Source organism: Bos grunniens, chromosome 17 (genome assembly GCF_055505025.1).
Source record: "Bos grunniens cultivar Pamir isolate PY7600 chromosome 17, Bosgru_T2T1.0, whole genome shotgun sequence".
NCBI classification, from domain to species: domain Eukaryota; kingdom Metazoa; phylum Chordata; class Mammalia; order Artiodactyla; family Bovidae; genus Bos; species Bos grunniens.
In genome coordinates, this window is record NC_141181.1 from 52,507,332 (window position 1) to 52,524,066 (window position 16,735).

General features: G+C 48.2%; 1 protein-coding gene across 4 annotated transcripts in view; it reads left to right on the forward strand.

Moving 5' to 3' along the window:
* Nucleotides 1-13,420, forward strand: part of RILPL1 (Rab interacting lysosomal protein like 1) — a 42,401-nt gene extending 28,981 nt beyond the window's left edge. The window contains exons 5-9 of one of the 4 annotated variants that reach the window (XM_086347337.1): nt 725-897; nt 3,317-3,409; nt 10,321-10,408; nt 10,687-10,710; nt 12,568-13,420. In XM_086347337.1, coding sequence (XP_086203463.1) covers nt 725-897; nt 3,317-3,409; nt 10,321-10,408; nt 10,687-10,689 — 357 coding nt within the window. In that variant the 3' untranslated portion in view covers nt 10,690-10,710; nt 12,568-13,420. The remainder of the gene's footprint in view (nt 1-724; nt 898-3,316; nt 3,410-10,320; nt 10,409-10,686; nt 10,711-12,567) is intronic. The other 3 variants (XM_086347336.1, XM_086347334.1, XM_086347335.1) reach the window with 3 other exon arrangements.
* Nucleotides 13,421-16,735: the final 3,315 nt, after the last annotated feature.

Consider the following 16,735-nt stretch of genomic DNA (forward strand, 5'->3'; position numbering starts at 1 on the left):
GGGAAGGCCAAAAGGCTAGTAACAAATAGGAAACTGTGTACAACTTGTTATCAAAGAAAAAAGGAATAGAGAATGGCACACTGGATCTGATTCCAGCGACTTTGGCCAAATTAGCAGTAGCCTCCGTTAGTAAGGGCTTCCTAGGAGGCGCAGTGGACACGAGAGGAGATACAATACGCTCGGGTTTGATTCCCAGGATGGGAAGATCCCCTGGAGGAGGAAATGGCAGCCCACTCCAGTATTCTTGCCTGGGTAATTCCATGGACGGAGGAGCCTGGCAGGCTAGAGTCCATGGGGTTGCAAAGAGTCAGACAGGACTGAATATGCCAATTGGTTAGAAAATGAAGCAAGAACATGGGGAAGGGAAATCAGGCAGACTTACGAGGACGGTGGCACTGGGGGAGCATTGCGTTTCTTCTCCTCTGACGCCTTTTAGTGTTATTTGTAATTAAAACCCTGAGTCAACTGGGGAGGCAATGGGACTGTGGGTCTGGGTATTGAGAAGGCAAACAGTGCACAGGTGGCCACTGGCTGTGCTCTCCCCAAGGATGAATGCTGACTGCACAGAACGTGAGCAGAGGCCGCCCGCAAGTTCTTAAAATAGCGCCCTCGGCAAGCTGCTCAGGCCCTGGGGAGGGTGGGAAATTCAGGCTCCGGCAGGATGCAGAGTGGGTGCTAGTGGCTGTGGCCAGGAATTCATTAGCAGCATCTCTGCCCCCTCCAGGCGGAGCTGGGCGGAGAAGAGTGTGTCTCCGAGGCGGAGAAGGTAGCCATGGATCTCAAGGACCCCAACCGCCCCCGGTTCACACTGCAGGAGCTGCGGGACGTGCTACATGAAAGGAATGAGCTCAAGTCCAAGGTGTTTTTGTTGCAAGAAGAGCTGGCATACTATAAGAGGTGAGTGTTCCGCGGAGCTCCCAGGCTGGCTCCATTCTGAGGTTGTTCAGAGTCTGGGGACAAATTCACACCTGGAAGACAAGGACTGCACCTGTGTTCATTGTGGGCATCGTCGCTGGCCTGAAGCACTTACATACCAACTCAGAATTCCTTTCTGAAACTGGGGCTCAGATTCCTCTTATAATTCAGAACTTTTCCAGCAGTTAAAAAGGAATATTATAAATACTGTATTACCTTATGATCTTTACTACATGTGAGTTCTGGGGCAGCTCCCCCCAAATCAAACAAAAGAATATTTTTGCAGCAAAAGATGTGAACATTCATACGAAATCAGTGGGATCAGTCAAGATGATAAACAGCCTCACGAGATTTCATTTCAGAGTTTGCCACCAAATGAATGACCAAAAAAGCGAATTTTGGTTTTTAGAGCTGTTTGGATTTGGGAATTACAGATAAGAGATGGTGGGGGATAAAAAGGAAAAAAATTAACAGAGATGATGGAGCTACCCAGCCTAATATTTTTGATCATTTAGTTCATCCGTGATCAATGAAGTCCTTGCACATACAGTAGCCACTAGCCATGTGTGGCTATTTAAATGCATTAAACTTAAGTAAAATGTAAAATTCAGTTCCTCAGTGGCACTCACCACATTTCAAGTGTTCCATTAGCACTTGTGGCTGATGGCCACATATTGAACAGTGAAGAAAAACATTCCCATTCTCCTGCAAAGTCCTATGCACAGCACTTTTCCGACTTAAACAACTGTCTCATACCATGCCACCTCATACTCGTTCAGCTTTGTACATGTGCTTCGTCGCTCAACTTGTGTCCAACTCTGTGTGACCCTGTGGACTGTAGCCTGCCAGGCTCCTCTATCCATGGGATTCTCCAGGCAAGAATACTGGAGTGGGTTGCCATTCCCTTCTCCAGGGGATCTTCCCAACTCAGGGATCGAACCCATGTCTCATGTTTCCTGCATTGGCAGGTGGGTTCTTTACCACTAGCGCCACCTGGGAAGCCCCAGCTTTGTACACATTGCCCTTCTATTGGTTCCTCAAAACACACCTTGCTCGGTTCAGGTAACTTCAGGACCTTTGCACATGCTGCTCCTGCAGCTGGAAAAACATTCTGCATGACTCTTCCCGTAGTTGGCTCCTGGTCACACAGGGTTTGGGTCGGGTGTCACATCCTGAGAGAGGCCTTCCTTCACCATCGCCGCCCCTTCAAGGAGTGCTCTGCCCTAGTCACAGTCTCTCATTTTACTCAGTTTTGCTTTCTTTTTGGCTGTGCTGTGTCTTCATCGATTTGTGCAGGCTTTCTCTAGTTGCAACAAGCAGGGGCTGCTCCTCGTTGTGGTGCTCAGGCTTCTCATTGTGGAGCACAGGCTTCAGTACTTTTGGCTCTCGGGCCCTCATGCGGGCTTAGTGCTCCACAGCCTGTGGAATCTTCCCTGACCAGGGGTCAACCCATGTCCTCCTGCACTGGCAGGCGGATTCTTATTCACTGCACCACCAGGGAAGTCCCACACCCCCCTCAGTTTTACTTTCTTCATGGCTTTTTTCACCATTTCACATTCTCCTGTTCCGGAACGTGCTGGTTTTATTGTCTGTTTCCACACCAGACTGCACCATCATGGCACCAGAAACCTTACTTGTCTTGTTCATGACTAAGTTCCCAGCACTCAGGAGGCAGCTTAGCCCAGAGTAGGTGCACAAGTGCCTGTTGAATAGAAAACTGGAAGGAAGGACCAATGTGGTCCCTGCCCTTGTAGGGAAGATAAGACATCAGAGAAAATACAATGCCATACATGCTTATTGAAAACCCACTGCGAGTCTGCCACGTAAGAAAGTTTTATGACAGTGTGTGCACTGGCTGCTTGAAAAAGAGAGAAATCTCTTCTGGCTTGGGGATGGGGTGGAAATCAGGAAGGCTTCCTGGAGGAGGTGGCATTTGAACTGGGCCTTCTCTAAAGGACAGGGTACTTCTTAGATATGGGAGATGTGGGTGGCATATTCCAGGCAGAATGAATCGCAAAGGCATGGAGACAAGGAAACATTTGGAAAGAATAGGAAATAGGAAATCATTCTATTTGGCTAGACTCTCCAAAGTAAACTTAAAGTAGAGATGTGGGTACCTTCCTGAAATTTCTCACTCATGGCCAACTGGGCCAAAGGGGCTGCAGACACCTGTGTGCATTGCCTCCGGGACATATCCTTCCTCTTAACTGGCCATTCCAGAAGCCAGCCCCTGAGGCAGAGAGCTTGTGGGGCGAAGGCCACTGTTGTCCTCCTGGGTCCCTTATTATCACTCCTTTGTAAAAGTATGTGCCCTCTCAGACCACCAGACAGTGCCCTTGAAATATTCCAGCTTTCATGGAATTGTTGACTCTCTAATCTCATGTCTCTCAACTCCTTCCAGTGAAGAAATCGAAGAGGAGAATCAAATACCCCAACCTCCACCCATTGCCCACCAGAGAATGTCTCCCCAGCCCGAGTCTGGGATCAAGCGACTGTAAGTGCTGCGCTTCCGGTATCTGGAGCTGCTCGTTGCCGGCTGAGCTGGTGGTTCACATGACCTCTCACTTCTCCTGGGCACCTGCTCCAGGCCGGGGCTTGTCACTAACCACCTTCCGCCGAGATGGACCTAACCCTGGGGCACTTTGGGCCTAGCCCTTGACTTGGCGTTCACCTCTATACCTTGAAGGCTGAGTTCCTCCTAGGGGGATGGGGGTTGGTCCCTGGGCAGAGAGGTTTGGGGAAGGCTGAGAGTGCGGGAAAGGGCTGGGACCTATGGCTGACGCTCAGGGCTTGCTTGAGTGTATCAGGTGGGGCATGTCTCTGAAATACTGCGTGGTGGGGAAGGTTTGTGCATCTTAAGGGCTTGAAACCCCAGCTCTGAGATGTCCGAATGGCCCCAGGTCCACCCTATCTATGCTTTTCTGTGATGACTTTATCTGTCCCTCCATCTCTCTATTAAGTATTCATTGGTGCATAATACATGCAGAGCCAGGTCCTGGTTGCTGTGGGGAATACACAAGAAAAAGAGCAACCTAGTCGTTGCCCTCAACTAGACTTAAAGCTACTTCAGGGATCCTCGCATCAAAAGACTCCTTTGAGACTCAGATGAGAGGTTGCAGACCATTTCCTGGAGAGGTTGGGGGAGGAAATCATACAATTTTGCAAACAGTTTTTGGTTCATTGACCCCTGCAACCCTTCAGGTAAAGGGTTAAAGCTCTAGTCTCATTAGCTAATATCTACCAAGAACCTACTATGTGCTAATATCTACTAAGAATGTACTATGTGCCCAGTACTGTCCCGGCAGATTGAGTCCTCACCATAGCCCTGTGTTATTGTTCAGTCGCTCAGTCACGTCCAACTTTTTGCGACCCCATGGACTGCAGCACGCCAGGCTTCCCTGTCCTTCACTATCTTCCAGAGTTTGCTCAAACTCATGTCCATTGAGTCAGTGATGCCATCCAACCATCCCATTCTCTGTCGCCCCCTTCTCCTTCTGTCCTCAGTCTTTCTCAGCATCAGGGTCTTTTCCAGTAGCCCTGTGAGGTGGGGGTATTGTCATTCCCATTTTACAATTAAGGAAACTGAGGCACTGAAGTCAGTCACCTGCCCAGGGTCATACAGCTAACAAGAAGCAGAGTCAGGGTTCAAACCCAGGCACCTAGCCCACAGTTCCCATTTTAAACTGCAGCAGGGCCTCCCACTCCCAGCTGTCTTGTGGCCTCCTGTTCTCCCCTAAGAGGGTCTTCCTGGCTCTCAGCCTTACAACTTATTGTAAAAGAGGCCTCAGTTCTTCCACACAAACCCTGGTAGAAGCTTTGTGAAAGCAAGTGGCCTGGGTTGGAAAGCTAGCTGGGATGTTTGGAGAGGGGAATTGGGGTGTTACGTGGATGCCTCAAACTTTAAAGCCCATTTATGTTTGAAAATCCTTGACTAGTTCTTATCCTGTGAATTGACTTAAGCCTCAGCGTTGAGGGATGGGAAGGGAATGCAAAGTGTGTGTAACTGCTGGACCTTCTGCTTTTAGTTTTTGTTTGGTTTTATTTGGTTTGGGTTTTTGATTGAGCTGGGCGGCGTATGGGATCTTAGTTCCCTGACCAAGGACTGAGCCCACACCTCCTGCATTGGAAGTACAGTCTTTTTTTTTTTTTTTTAAGATTTTCTTTTTCATGTGGACTATTTTTAAAGTCTTTATTGAATTTGTTACAATATTGCTTCTGTTTTATGTTTTGGTTTCTTGGCCTTGAGGCATGTGGGATCCTAGGTCCCCAACCAGGGATCGAACCTGCACCCTCTATGTTAGAAGTCCAGTGGTTACTGGACCGCCAGGGAAGTCCCTGGGTTGGTTTTTGTTTTGCCCTTAGAAACGGATGACTTGTTCAAATGTTGGGCCCTGGGAAAGGCTGGCCTCCCTGTAGAGTGTGGGGTTAAAGATGTGGGTTTCTTCCAAGCCACTCTTGGCCAGCTTCACACGTTGGCCCTCCGTCTGCTGGATTTGGGGGGGGTGGTCCCCAGTTCTGCTTAGGGATAAATATTTCCTGGGGGTGAAGCTTGGAACTATTCATTGATAGGCCTCCTCTGGATCTCAACACCATGTTGGCCATGTATTAGTTTGTAATCTTCTGATGGCACTTGAAACGCACCTGTAAGTAACTTAAGATAAACTGTTGGTCAAGCAACTAACAATTTTCAGGTCATCTTGGCTTTAGATTCAGCTGGATCCAGGCCTTGTCATCAGGGCTTTGCCTCGTTCCCTCCACCTCTACCCCAGTTTTCCTTTCTGTGTGCTGTATTCTTGGGTGGCAGTACAGCCACCATCAGCTCAGGCTTCTGCTTTCTGGTATGAAACTTCAGTGGGAAAAGAGAATCTCCCACAGGGTCACAGAATTGAGTCTCATTGGCTCTGACCAGGTCACATGACCACCCCCTAAGCCAATCACAGGGCAGTGCATCCATAGGTCTGGTCTGGTCTGTTTCTCACACCTGAAGCTTGGAGCAGCTTTAACTGCATCCAGTTCCCACAGAGAAGTTAAGGGAGGGACAGACCCCAAGCAAGATCAGTTTGCTGAGCAGACAGAAGTAACCAGCGTTCACTGTAACCTCATCTTTGGGGAGAAGGAGCCCTTTGGTCTTGATTCTCTGATGTACTCAGTATCTTTGGTTAAGATTTCCCATCCAGTGCTTGGTAAGAAGTGGGATTCCTTTCGCTGAGACCCTGATCTGTCCTCCAGCCCCACTTGCATGTAAGGATGAGCAGAAAGTGAAAAGAGAAAGTGTTATTTGCTCTGTCATGTCCAACTCTTTGCAACCCCATGGACTGTAGCCTGTCAGGTTCCTCTGTCCATGGAATTCTCCAGGCAAGAATACTGGAGTGGGTAGCTATTTCCTCTCCACGGGATCTTCCAAACCCAGGGATCAAACCCGGGTCTCCTGCATTGCAGGCAGATTCTTTACCATCTCAGCTACCAAGGAAGCCCTAGGACAAGCAGAAGTGATCTTACATGCTTTGGCTTAAATCCTGGGGAAGTAGAGAAAACGTTTATGAGCTCACACAGTCCCTCCCTTGGCTAAGGGAAGGATAAGACCAAGAGAGCAACATCTTCTTCCCTCAGCAGCTCCTTCCCTTTAACAGCCAGACCTTTCCATCACCTCTGCTCCACCAGCACTGCATGTACAGCATCTCCGGCACTGTAATTCCAAGTCACGTGTAATTCTAAGGCTTCCTTCTGAAGCAGTGTGGTTCTGACTTTCTAGTTTTCCACTCCAGCCCCCTCTCTCTAAAACAGGTAATTAAGTGTTGGTCTTTGCAAATGGCAAACTAGGTAAAATCCAGAGGAAAGGAATCAGAATTAGCCAACACTCTTTTTTCTACTAGTTCTTCTACAGACACTTGAGTTGGCTGTCGTGTCTGGTCCTCTTTTTTCCCAGATTGTTCCGGAAAGGACTCTGTTCTCAAACCCCATTTCCCCTTTAGTTTGGCCTCTGGTTGCTCAGCAAGACCTGGGGTCTGAGCCTGGCTGGAGAAGCAGCTGGAATCTGGGAGCCAGAGACAGAGAGGGAGAGGGAATTCAGATTCTCTCTTCCATGGGGTGCAGGTGGCTAGTCCCATGGCTGCCCCGGTCTTCTAGGGGATAAGTGGGAGATCAAACTGGCACAAAAGGCTTTTGACCAGCCCAGACAGGACAGCAGTCGCCTTTGTCCGCCTCGGCCGCTGACCGGAAGCTGCATCAGGGTGACCACGAGCTCAGAGCCTGGGGCAGAAATGGATCTTCCCTGGAGACCAGGGAAGGGAGTGGCCATTCTTAAGATGGTTCCACGCCTGTCTCCCTCTCCATCCTTCACTCTCAGGCACCCATCTGGGTCTGTCTGGTCCCTTTGTCCTGGCTTTTGTGGAATGTTAGTCATACAGCTTTTTTTTTTTTTTTAATTTACTTGGCTGCTCCAGGTCTTAGATGTGGCACTTGGGATCTAGTTGCCTGACTTAGGGATGGAACCCGGGCCCCTCCGCATTGGGAGCGTAGCATCCCAGCCACTGGACCACGGTGTCCAGTGCGTCGGGAAATCCCGACACAGCCTTTTTAGTGCAGCTCACAGCTCTTCTCCAGCTCAGCTTCCTGCTCTCCACCACTTTCCCCACCCACCAATGAGTAAGCAGTAACTATTTAATACCTTGGAGGTTCTGCCCTGTCGGGAGATTCAGAGCTGGGACTGTTAGCACCATTTCTCAGATGAGGAAACTGAGGCCCAGGGAAGCCCACTGACTTCACTGCGATCACTTGCTGGGAAGGATCAAAGTTGGGATGGATTGGAACCCATGCCTTGTTTTGCCACCCAGCCCTGTGCTTGCCCCAACTGCCTCATTCGGCCTCCCTGCCCCTCCTTTTCTTTACCTCCCCCACTTCCCGAGTCACCAGCTATGGGCTGACTGCCCAGTTCCCTTATCTTTCAAATGCACCACCAGCCAAAGACTCCAGAGTCTACATTTCTGGGCTGAACTGGTCGAGGGAACCAGAAACTCCAACTGCCTGTCCAAACAGAGTGCCCAGAGGACGTTCCAAGAATAGCTTGTGATTGAGCAGCTGCTGGCCAGAGAGTCTGGGCTGGCACTGCCTGGGAAGGTCACGAGGGAGCGCCTGAGTGGCTCCACCCTCGTCCCCAGTGGACACCAGGCACCAGCGCCCCCTTTGTGTCACTCGCAGCTCTCCATCACGGGCTGACAGGCACACACAGGGCTGCTGAGCGGAGGAAGGGGGCTGACCAGCTGGTAGTGGGCACAGAGGCTCAGCCAGGGAAGCTGCAATCAGAACAGCTGGCCTCACACACCAGAAAAGCTGGCCCTTGAAGCAGGTGGTCACCTGAGTATCCAACGGTAGTGACAACGGTGCAATCTCTCCCTGTCCTCCTACCTGCCACCCTGCTCACTGCAGCCCAGAAATAACTTCTTCACAGCCGCCCATTGCACTGCCTGAAATGCCACTGTTAGAACCTCATTTGCTTTGAGTCTTCCAGAAATAATTGTTGCAGGGTGGGGCGGTGGTGGGGGCTGGTGGGAGCTTGAAACCAGCTACATTGTATCCAGGATATAACTTTTGACCAAAACAAGCCAGTCTTTTTTCATGGCAGTGGCTGTCCCTTTGGAGGAGGTGGCTTATGCAGGGAGGCACCTGGAATGGGGAGGGGAGGGGGCGCCGTCCATGTCAGGGATCCCAGCGAGACCCACAGAGTAGCTCAACCAGAACCCCCTCCTGCCTCCCCGCCAGGTGTCCCAAGGCCCTAATGCATCAGTCTGGCCCCTGATTGGGCCCCAAATGAAGTCCAGCATTTCCCAGCAGGCAAACATCTATCCAGGAAAAATACCCAGCCCGCATATCTGGGGCCATCCCCCAAACAACGACTGTGTCTGTGGGGGCTCCCTGTTATGCTAGAGAGAGCATAAAGGTGAATGCAGAGCCTTATGGCCGAGAAGCTAATGATGCCCGCTAGCCTGGCCTCTGTGGACTGGGCCCATTCAGTAGGAAGCCCCTCACTGTCACCATGAGAAGCCGTTCAGATCGGTTCTGCTGAGATGCCAGCTCCCAGCTACTTTGGGGAGTTGCATGAAAAGTGATCCAGACAGAATTCTCAAACCTCATTTGAGATCATCATATTATTATATCTTTTCCCCAGCCAACCTCTTTAAAAAAACAAACAAAAACAAAACCAAGCTGTTCAAAATAAGTTCTGGAGACGTGGTTGGAGTTTCTTCATTTTCCTTGCCCAGACAAGGAACTGATGAGCATTCATTACTGTTTGTTGTTCAGTGGCTAAGTTGTGTCCGACTCTCTGCAACCCCATGGAGCACGCCAGGCTTCCCTGTCAGCCACTGTCTCCCAGAGCTTGCCGAGTAGGCTCTGGCTCATCCAGGGGAGCGATTATGCAGCCTGTCTCCTGCCCGGCCCATCCTGGCTGCCTCATCTTCTCTCCTGCGTCTCCCCTGGCTGCCTTCAGGATACAAAGCCTGCAGTTTGTGGCGGGTGGGGGAGACGGGCTGGAAGATGCCCACGGATGTCACCACTGAATCCCACAGGAGGTTTTGATCTACCGTTCTTCACATCCAGGCCTGTGTTTTCAGCCCTTGAGGCCAGCCTGTCTTCCCTACGTGGTTGTCACATGCTATTCATTTGCTAGGGTTGCTGTACCACAAACCAAGCTGGTTTAAACAACAGAGATGTATTGTCTCACAGTTCTGAAAGCTAGACGTCCAAGATCAGGGTGCTCGGCGGGGTCTGTTCCTTCAAAGGGTTGAGAGAGATCGTCTTCTCCATGCCTCTCTCCTAGCTTCTGGTGGTTTGCTGGCCATCTTTGGCCTTTGTTCACTCATAGAAGCATCACCCCAAACTTTGTCTTCATCTTCACGTGGCCTTCTTCCTGTATGCATGTCTGTGTCCACACGTCCCCCTTTATAAGGACACCAGTTGTATTGGGCTGGGGCCACCCTACTCTGGTATGACCTCACCAAAACTAGTTACATCTGCAAGGGTTCTATTTCTAAATAAGGTCACATTCTGAGCTACGGGTTAGGACTTTCCAAAATATGCACAGAGGCGGGGTGGTAGGTGGGCAGCACAGTTCCACGTAAACCATAAGCAAACCCTTCAGCTGACCTGTCTGTGGAGAGTGTTTCTTTTTCACACCTTGCCCTTGTTTTTTTAATTGGGCTCCACTGAGTCTTTTTTGCAGCATGCGGGATCTTTAGTGGAGGCATGGAAACTCTTAGTTACAGCATGTGGGATCTAGTTTCCTGACCAGGGGTCGAACCCGGGGCCCCTTGCATTGGGATCGCGAAGTCTCAGCCGCTGGACCACCAGGGAAGTCCCAACCTCCCCTGTTTTTATCTTCTCTGTGTCTATCTGTACTTTTCTAACCAGGATCTTTACAGCCATAATGCCCATGGTAGCAGCCGGACTGATAATAGATGACCCCACCCTGCAGCCTGTCCGACGACTTGTGTCCCTCGTAGGCACTGGATTTTTTTCTGGTTTCCTCTTGAGCTGTGCCTTTGCAGTGTCTGCTGCGGCTATCGCTGGGGCTGGCCTGTCTCCTCTGGCCCCTTTAGCTGCATGGCCATCCCCCTGCGTGTTCCCATTTGAAGTGGGTGTTGAGTGTGATTTCAAACGTGCCACTCATGAACGCTCCATCTGCACGAGTGAGGCCTTGGAATTCTGGGCTCTGTCACCGATAATTCTTTTTGTCTTTTCTGTTTCCATTCTAAAACCACCTTGTCCATGATCCAGTAAAGAAGGTCCTTTAAATGACGGGTCAGTAAGCCACACCCATCATGACCCACCCCGAGTGACACTAACCCTGTGTTTTTCGATCTTCACACCCTGGCTTTCTAAACTGCTTTGTTTTGCCAAGCCATCGTCAGCAAGCCGTTTGAGCTTGTTAACAGGAAAAGCAGAAGAGGGGACTTTGTCTTGATTCTTTCTGTGTCCCCTTAGACAGGAAGTGGCAAGTGGCTTTCCTGCTTGAATCAGGCAGACATGATATGTATCAGTGATGAATGCTGCTATATTTCTGGCCAGCTTAATTGCTTCGATTACATTACAGAAAGAGCTCTCAAATAACCCAGAATGAGAGTCATTCCTTCATTTGCCAGTACATATATTGGCTGCAGGAAGAAAAAGAGGCTTTACATATACATGCCTGAGTCCCTTCGCTGTTCACTTGAAACTATCACAACATCGTTAATCAGCTATACCGCAGTACAAAGTAAAAAGTTTAAAGACAAACAAACAAAAACAGTCCAAGAAGACATCGTTAAAAGAGAGAGAGAGACTTTAGCTAGTACAGAGGATTTCTCCAGGCAGACTTTGCTTGCCCCAGCTTTACAGTGAAAGACTACTTCATTCTAGGTAGGAAGTGATTGTAGGATCCAGTAACCACAGAATAGGAAAATCATTTTCACCCAAATGTGATTGAAACTGAACTCCATAGGCCACAGCACCAAAAAAACAGAAACAAAACAAACAATAAAACCTAATAGGTAAACAGACAGAGGGAACTAAAAATAGTTGAAGCTTTGATTTCTCAGGGGTTCCTTCCTATTCCTGCTCTCAGAAAACATAACTGAATTACTATAACTCTGACCAAGTTCAAAAACCAAAATTCAAGAGTAGAGGAACTTAGTAAGACTAGAAATCATCTTTAATTAGAAGCTGGGAGTACAGGAGGACAGTTGGCAGCTTAGAAAGGACTTATCGGAAATACTCAATGTGGGCCAACTCGGGTTGACTGCCCTGGGTCCTCGACTCTGTTGAGGTGGCGTTTAAGCTGACTTTGTTTCAAGCAGGCCACTTTGTCGGCTTTTGGCCTGAGCTTTCCACTTTTATCATTCAGGCATCTGATGGTTCGCTCTGATTGATCAGTGAGCAACAGTCACAGCTATTTGAAAAAGACTTCATGGTCTACTGTAGCCATGCAGATAGTAACTGTGACAACTTCTAAAGGCTCTCACCATTAGATCACTTCTTGTCACTTGTCCAAATTGATGTTTCCAAATTTCTTTCACAGTCTGTATTCACAGTGTTTATCTAATCAGTGCACATGTGTACTATTACTTTTTCTTAATATGTATTTTAATCTCTTAACTACCTACTTTCAGTTCATTCTAAGCAGTAGAAATATCCATGAAATTTGGACTTTGAGGTGCTACTTATCTAGCTTCCCAGTTCACGTCACATAAATACATATTTACTTTAAAACATTCATCTCTTTACATCTGAATCATCTTACATTTCATATGGCTTCTGAGTATTCCTTTCTCTGCATCATCGAGGTAAAGAAACCCATGACGTATGTTTCCAGTAGCTTTTATTTCCACTGCTAAGGAGGAGAAATCCCCTTCAGTGCTTAAGGGGGGAGGTACATCACACATCACCTACGCGCACGCCCTGCTCACACTGTGTCACCTCCAAGGTACCGTGACGGTCACATGCAGAATCAGCCCCCCGCTGCTTTCTGGAATAACTCTGACCCGCACCCCCAACCTTTTCTTTCACACCTTGAGTTGATTCGCTCCCCTCACGTTTGCTGCTGTACGTCCTGGCAATTGCAAAACCTGTGGCGTGCACAGCCAAGGGCAGCCTCTCATTTCCGTCTTTCCCTTCCCAAAGGTTTAGCTTCTTCTCCCGAGATAAGAAGCGTCTGGCCAACACGCAGAGAAACGTGCGCATCCACGAGACCTTCGGCCAGTGGGCCAACTGCCACCGCGATGACGGTTACACGGAGCAAGGACAGGAGGCCCTGCAGCACCTGTGACCATGACTCACCTCTGTCCTTGGACCTGAACCACCCACCCCCAGGGGCTGCCATGAAACACGGCCACCTCGGGTGTCACACCCTCAAAACTGATCCCTCCAACAGACTGTCTGCTTCGAGGGAGCACGTTGAAAAACTGATGCCAAACTCTAAAGAGACGATTATTTATACCAGGGCTACCACCGTTTCTAATAGATGACTCCAATCCCTTAAGATATATATTTAATAAGACCATGAGCGGAGGCCGACTTTTGCATTAACTTCAGTAACACGAGCTTCGCCAGATACATCACCTGCCGTTCTAGTTGCTGTTTGACTCGCTTTGTATGAAATTCTTTGTGTAGAAATTTTATGATCACATTTGGCATACTGACATGGGAGGCAGGGAACTGGTAGGTTTTTATTAGTTGCGTTCATGATATTGTCATGGTGGTAGCAGAATATATAGGATGCATCAACTAGACAGGGAGGGCCTCCGAAGCCACAGGACACATTGGCCCGGCTCAGACACAAAGCAACAGAAAACAGGGACAACAGTCCTCCCACCCAGAAACTGGAGACAAGTTTGCAAGAGCCTGTGGTTCTCTATTGCACCTTGTTACTGATAATGCCTAGAGCATGTAGCAATGTTCAAGGCCAGTGCCTTGGAATCTGCTGTGAGTTATGCAGTACTAACCAAACAAAGTTGCTAAGGATGAGACACTGCAATGGTTCTTGTGTGTGTTCTTTTTTATTGGCGTCTGGTTTCTTTTCAGCATTTACTGTATCAAATACTTAGTCCCCTGGGAAGAAGACAAAGATCCCAAAGTGGATTGTGAGTGGGGTATGGAGCGCTAGGGAATGCTGGATGGTGGGTGGGGTAGACTTGGCAAAGAGAGGGTGGTGGGTGACGATGGCTTGGGGATCACTGATGTCTGGCTGACTTCTGGGGCTGTGGTGGACAGCCGGATGCCCTGTCTGCAACTGCCAAGTTGGGGATTTGCCCAAATAATGCTTTTTCTCCACCCAAAGGGGTACCTAGGGTGCAAGACTTGAAAGAGATACCATTTCCCAACAGAGCACTCAAGGACATCTGACTGGCTGCTTTCTGCACGTTTTACTGTGTCGTGCTAAGAAATCATCAGGTTGGTTTACAGAATCTATATGAACTCTGTTTACAGATCACTAAGAAAAATAATCAGATAGGATAATGTTGGTTTAGAGTAGTGGTTCTCCAACCTGACTGCCATTAGAACTACTGGAGTTTACTCTCAGAGAGTGTAAAAGCCTGCCAATGCAGGAGATGCAGGTTTGATCCCTGGGTCAGGAAGATCCCCTGGAGGAGGAAATGGCAATCTACTCCAGAAGTCTTGCCTGGGAAATCCCATGGACAGAGGAGCCCAGCAGGCTACAGTCCAGGGGGTTGCAAAGAGTCAGACACGGCTGAGCAACTCAACAACAAAACTGATCCGCCATCAAACTCCCTCCATCACATTTGACTGCCCTTCCCTGGGGTAACCAGTGTTGGTAGTTTCCTGGGTGTCTTTCCTGAAATAATAAATATACATCAGTTCAGTTCAGTTGCTCAGTCGTGTCCAACTCTTTGCAACCCCATGGACTGCAGCACAACAGGCCTCCCTGTCCATCACCAACTCCCGGAGTCCACCCAAACCCATGTCCATTGAGTCGGTGATGCCATCCAACCATCTCATCCTCTGTCATCCCCTTTTCCTCCTGCCCTCAATCTTTCCCAGCATCAGGGTCTTTTCCAATGAGTCAGCTCTTCACATCAGGTGGCCTAAGTATTGGAGTTTCAGCTTCAACATCAGTCCTTCCAGTGAACACCCAGGACCGATCTCCTTTAGGATGGACTGGTTGGATCTCCTTGCTGTCCAAGGGACTCTCAAGAGTCTTCTCCAACACCACAGTTCAAAAGCATCAATTCTTCAGTGCTCAGTTTTCTTTATAGTCCAACTCTCACATCCATACATGACCACTGGAAAAACCATAGCCTTGACTAGGCGGACCTTTGTTGACAAAGTAATGCAGTCATGTAAAAAAACATGTATTTCTGTTCTTTTTACATAAATGGCAGCATATGATACACTCGTCCTTCTGTACTTTTCATTCCTTAGAATACCCCGGATATAACTCCACAGCAGTATGAGAGACATTGAGTCTCAACCAAGGGTGATTTTGGCCCCCAGAGATATTTGGCACTCTCTGGAGACATTTTTGGTTGTTACAACTGGGTGGGGGGCGGTGCTGGTGCGGGTGCTGTCATCCATCCTGGGTAGGCCCCAGGGATGTTGCTAAATATCCTACAACGCATAGCCCAGCACCCAATACCAAAGAACATTCCAGCCCCAAATGTCGATGCCAGTCCTGAGGAACCCTGGTCAACCATACAGAGTGTAATGTGTTTGTGTTTGTCCAGGCCCACGGGTGGACAGATGGCTTCCAGTTTTCCTAAAACAGCACTGTGCACTTTCATACTTGTGCATCGGCCTGCAGAATGAACTAGAAGCAGAACTGCTGGGTCAGAGGGAGTCGGCCTTTGCCATGTCGATGGCTACAGTCCCTGCCAGGGTGGCGCAGAGGGGGTAAAGGGAGGTAGTCCTACTTTTTTTTTTTTTTAAGTTATCAGGGCTGATACAAGACTAAACCCAAATGTCCAGAGGCAGGGTCTGGGTGTGTATATTTTTTTCCACCCATTCATGTTCTGGTACTCAGGGTTGATAAATGCCAGCTTAGACTAAACACTGCCACTGGAGACTTACCTGGTGGTCCAATGCTTAAGGCTCCATGCTTCCAATGCAGGGGGTGAAAGTTCGATCCCTAGTTGGGGAACTAAGATCCCACATGCTGCGTGGCACGGTCAAAAGATAAAAATTAGAACTAAACAAAACACTGCCACTGGATGTGTTACTTCTGAAGCCATCTCACAATTCATGTTCCTGGATGGGGATCTCTCGTTTACCTAATATACCTGCTAACTCTAACTCTAGCCCATAACAGATGTTTTAAATGAAATGTGGGTGAAATCAGAAAGGTGTTCCTGCAAGATGGTTGCGATTTGGGAGATTGTAAATTATTGCACTGGAAATCGAGAAACAGTATATTTTTTCTAAAATGGTTTTAACAGTTAACAGTAATTTTAAGATACTGTAGGTCCCCAATGTAACAATGAGATTCATACTCCTGATGCCAAAACCTAGTAATGAATGTGTGAATCTTGATACTAAATCAGGCATTTATTCTGCATGAGACATCCTGAATTGTAAGAACTTAACTTTCAAATATAGTCATGGATAAAACAAAAATGTTAAATGTCAGTTTCTTGAAAACCATAGGAATAGTATGGCACTTATTCAAAGTCCTCAGAAGTTAAGGTCAATATATCCAGCTTTTAAACAAACCAGAGGCCAGATGGTGGAGGGAAAAGGCAAATCAGTCCATCAGAACTAGATACTGACCTTTCGTGGATTTCACTTTCATTTCACTCTCATTCTCTTGAACTTCCTCTTTTCCAAGGGCTGGAAGATTGCCATAGTCCATAGCCTCACATCCCTGCAACTTTGGATTTTCATTTTAAATGCCAGTCACCCCACCAAAAAAGGAAAGGGAAAAAAAAGTAGTCAGCACTTGGCTGGAGAATGGAGTTATATTTGTTCAAGAGAAGCTGGCTATTGACCCAGAACACTGCTAGGACTGGCTTTTGGTTCTCTGTCTCTGGACAATCTCCTTGAATTCACTTTTCTATCCTATTTTTAATTTCACTCAACCAAACCCTTGCACTATGGACATAAAGATGGAAAAGATACAACTTTGATCCTGACCAGATTCAGGTTCCTGAGAGTCACAGATCATTGCAAATAGTTTCCAGGCATCACCTCTTTTTGCTACACTTTCAAAAAGGTCATTTCCAGTAGATGGGAGAAAAAAATCAAAACAAAGCTCTCTACTACCAAATTAAATGAGTGATGGTTCCTTACACAGGTCTTTCTGTACAGATGATAGTGACTACAAAATTGTTTCTCAAGC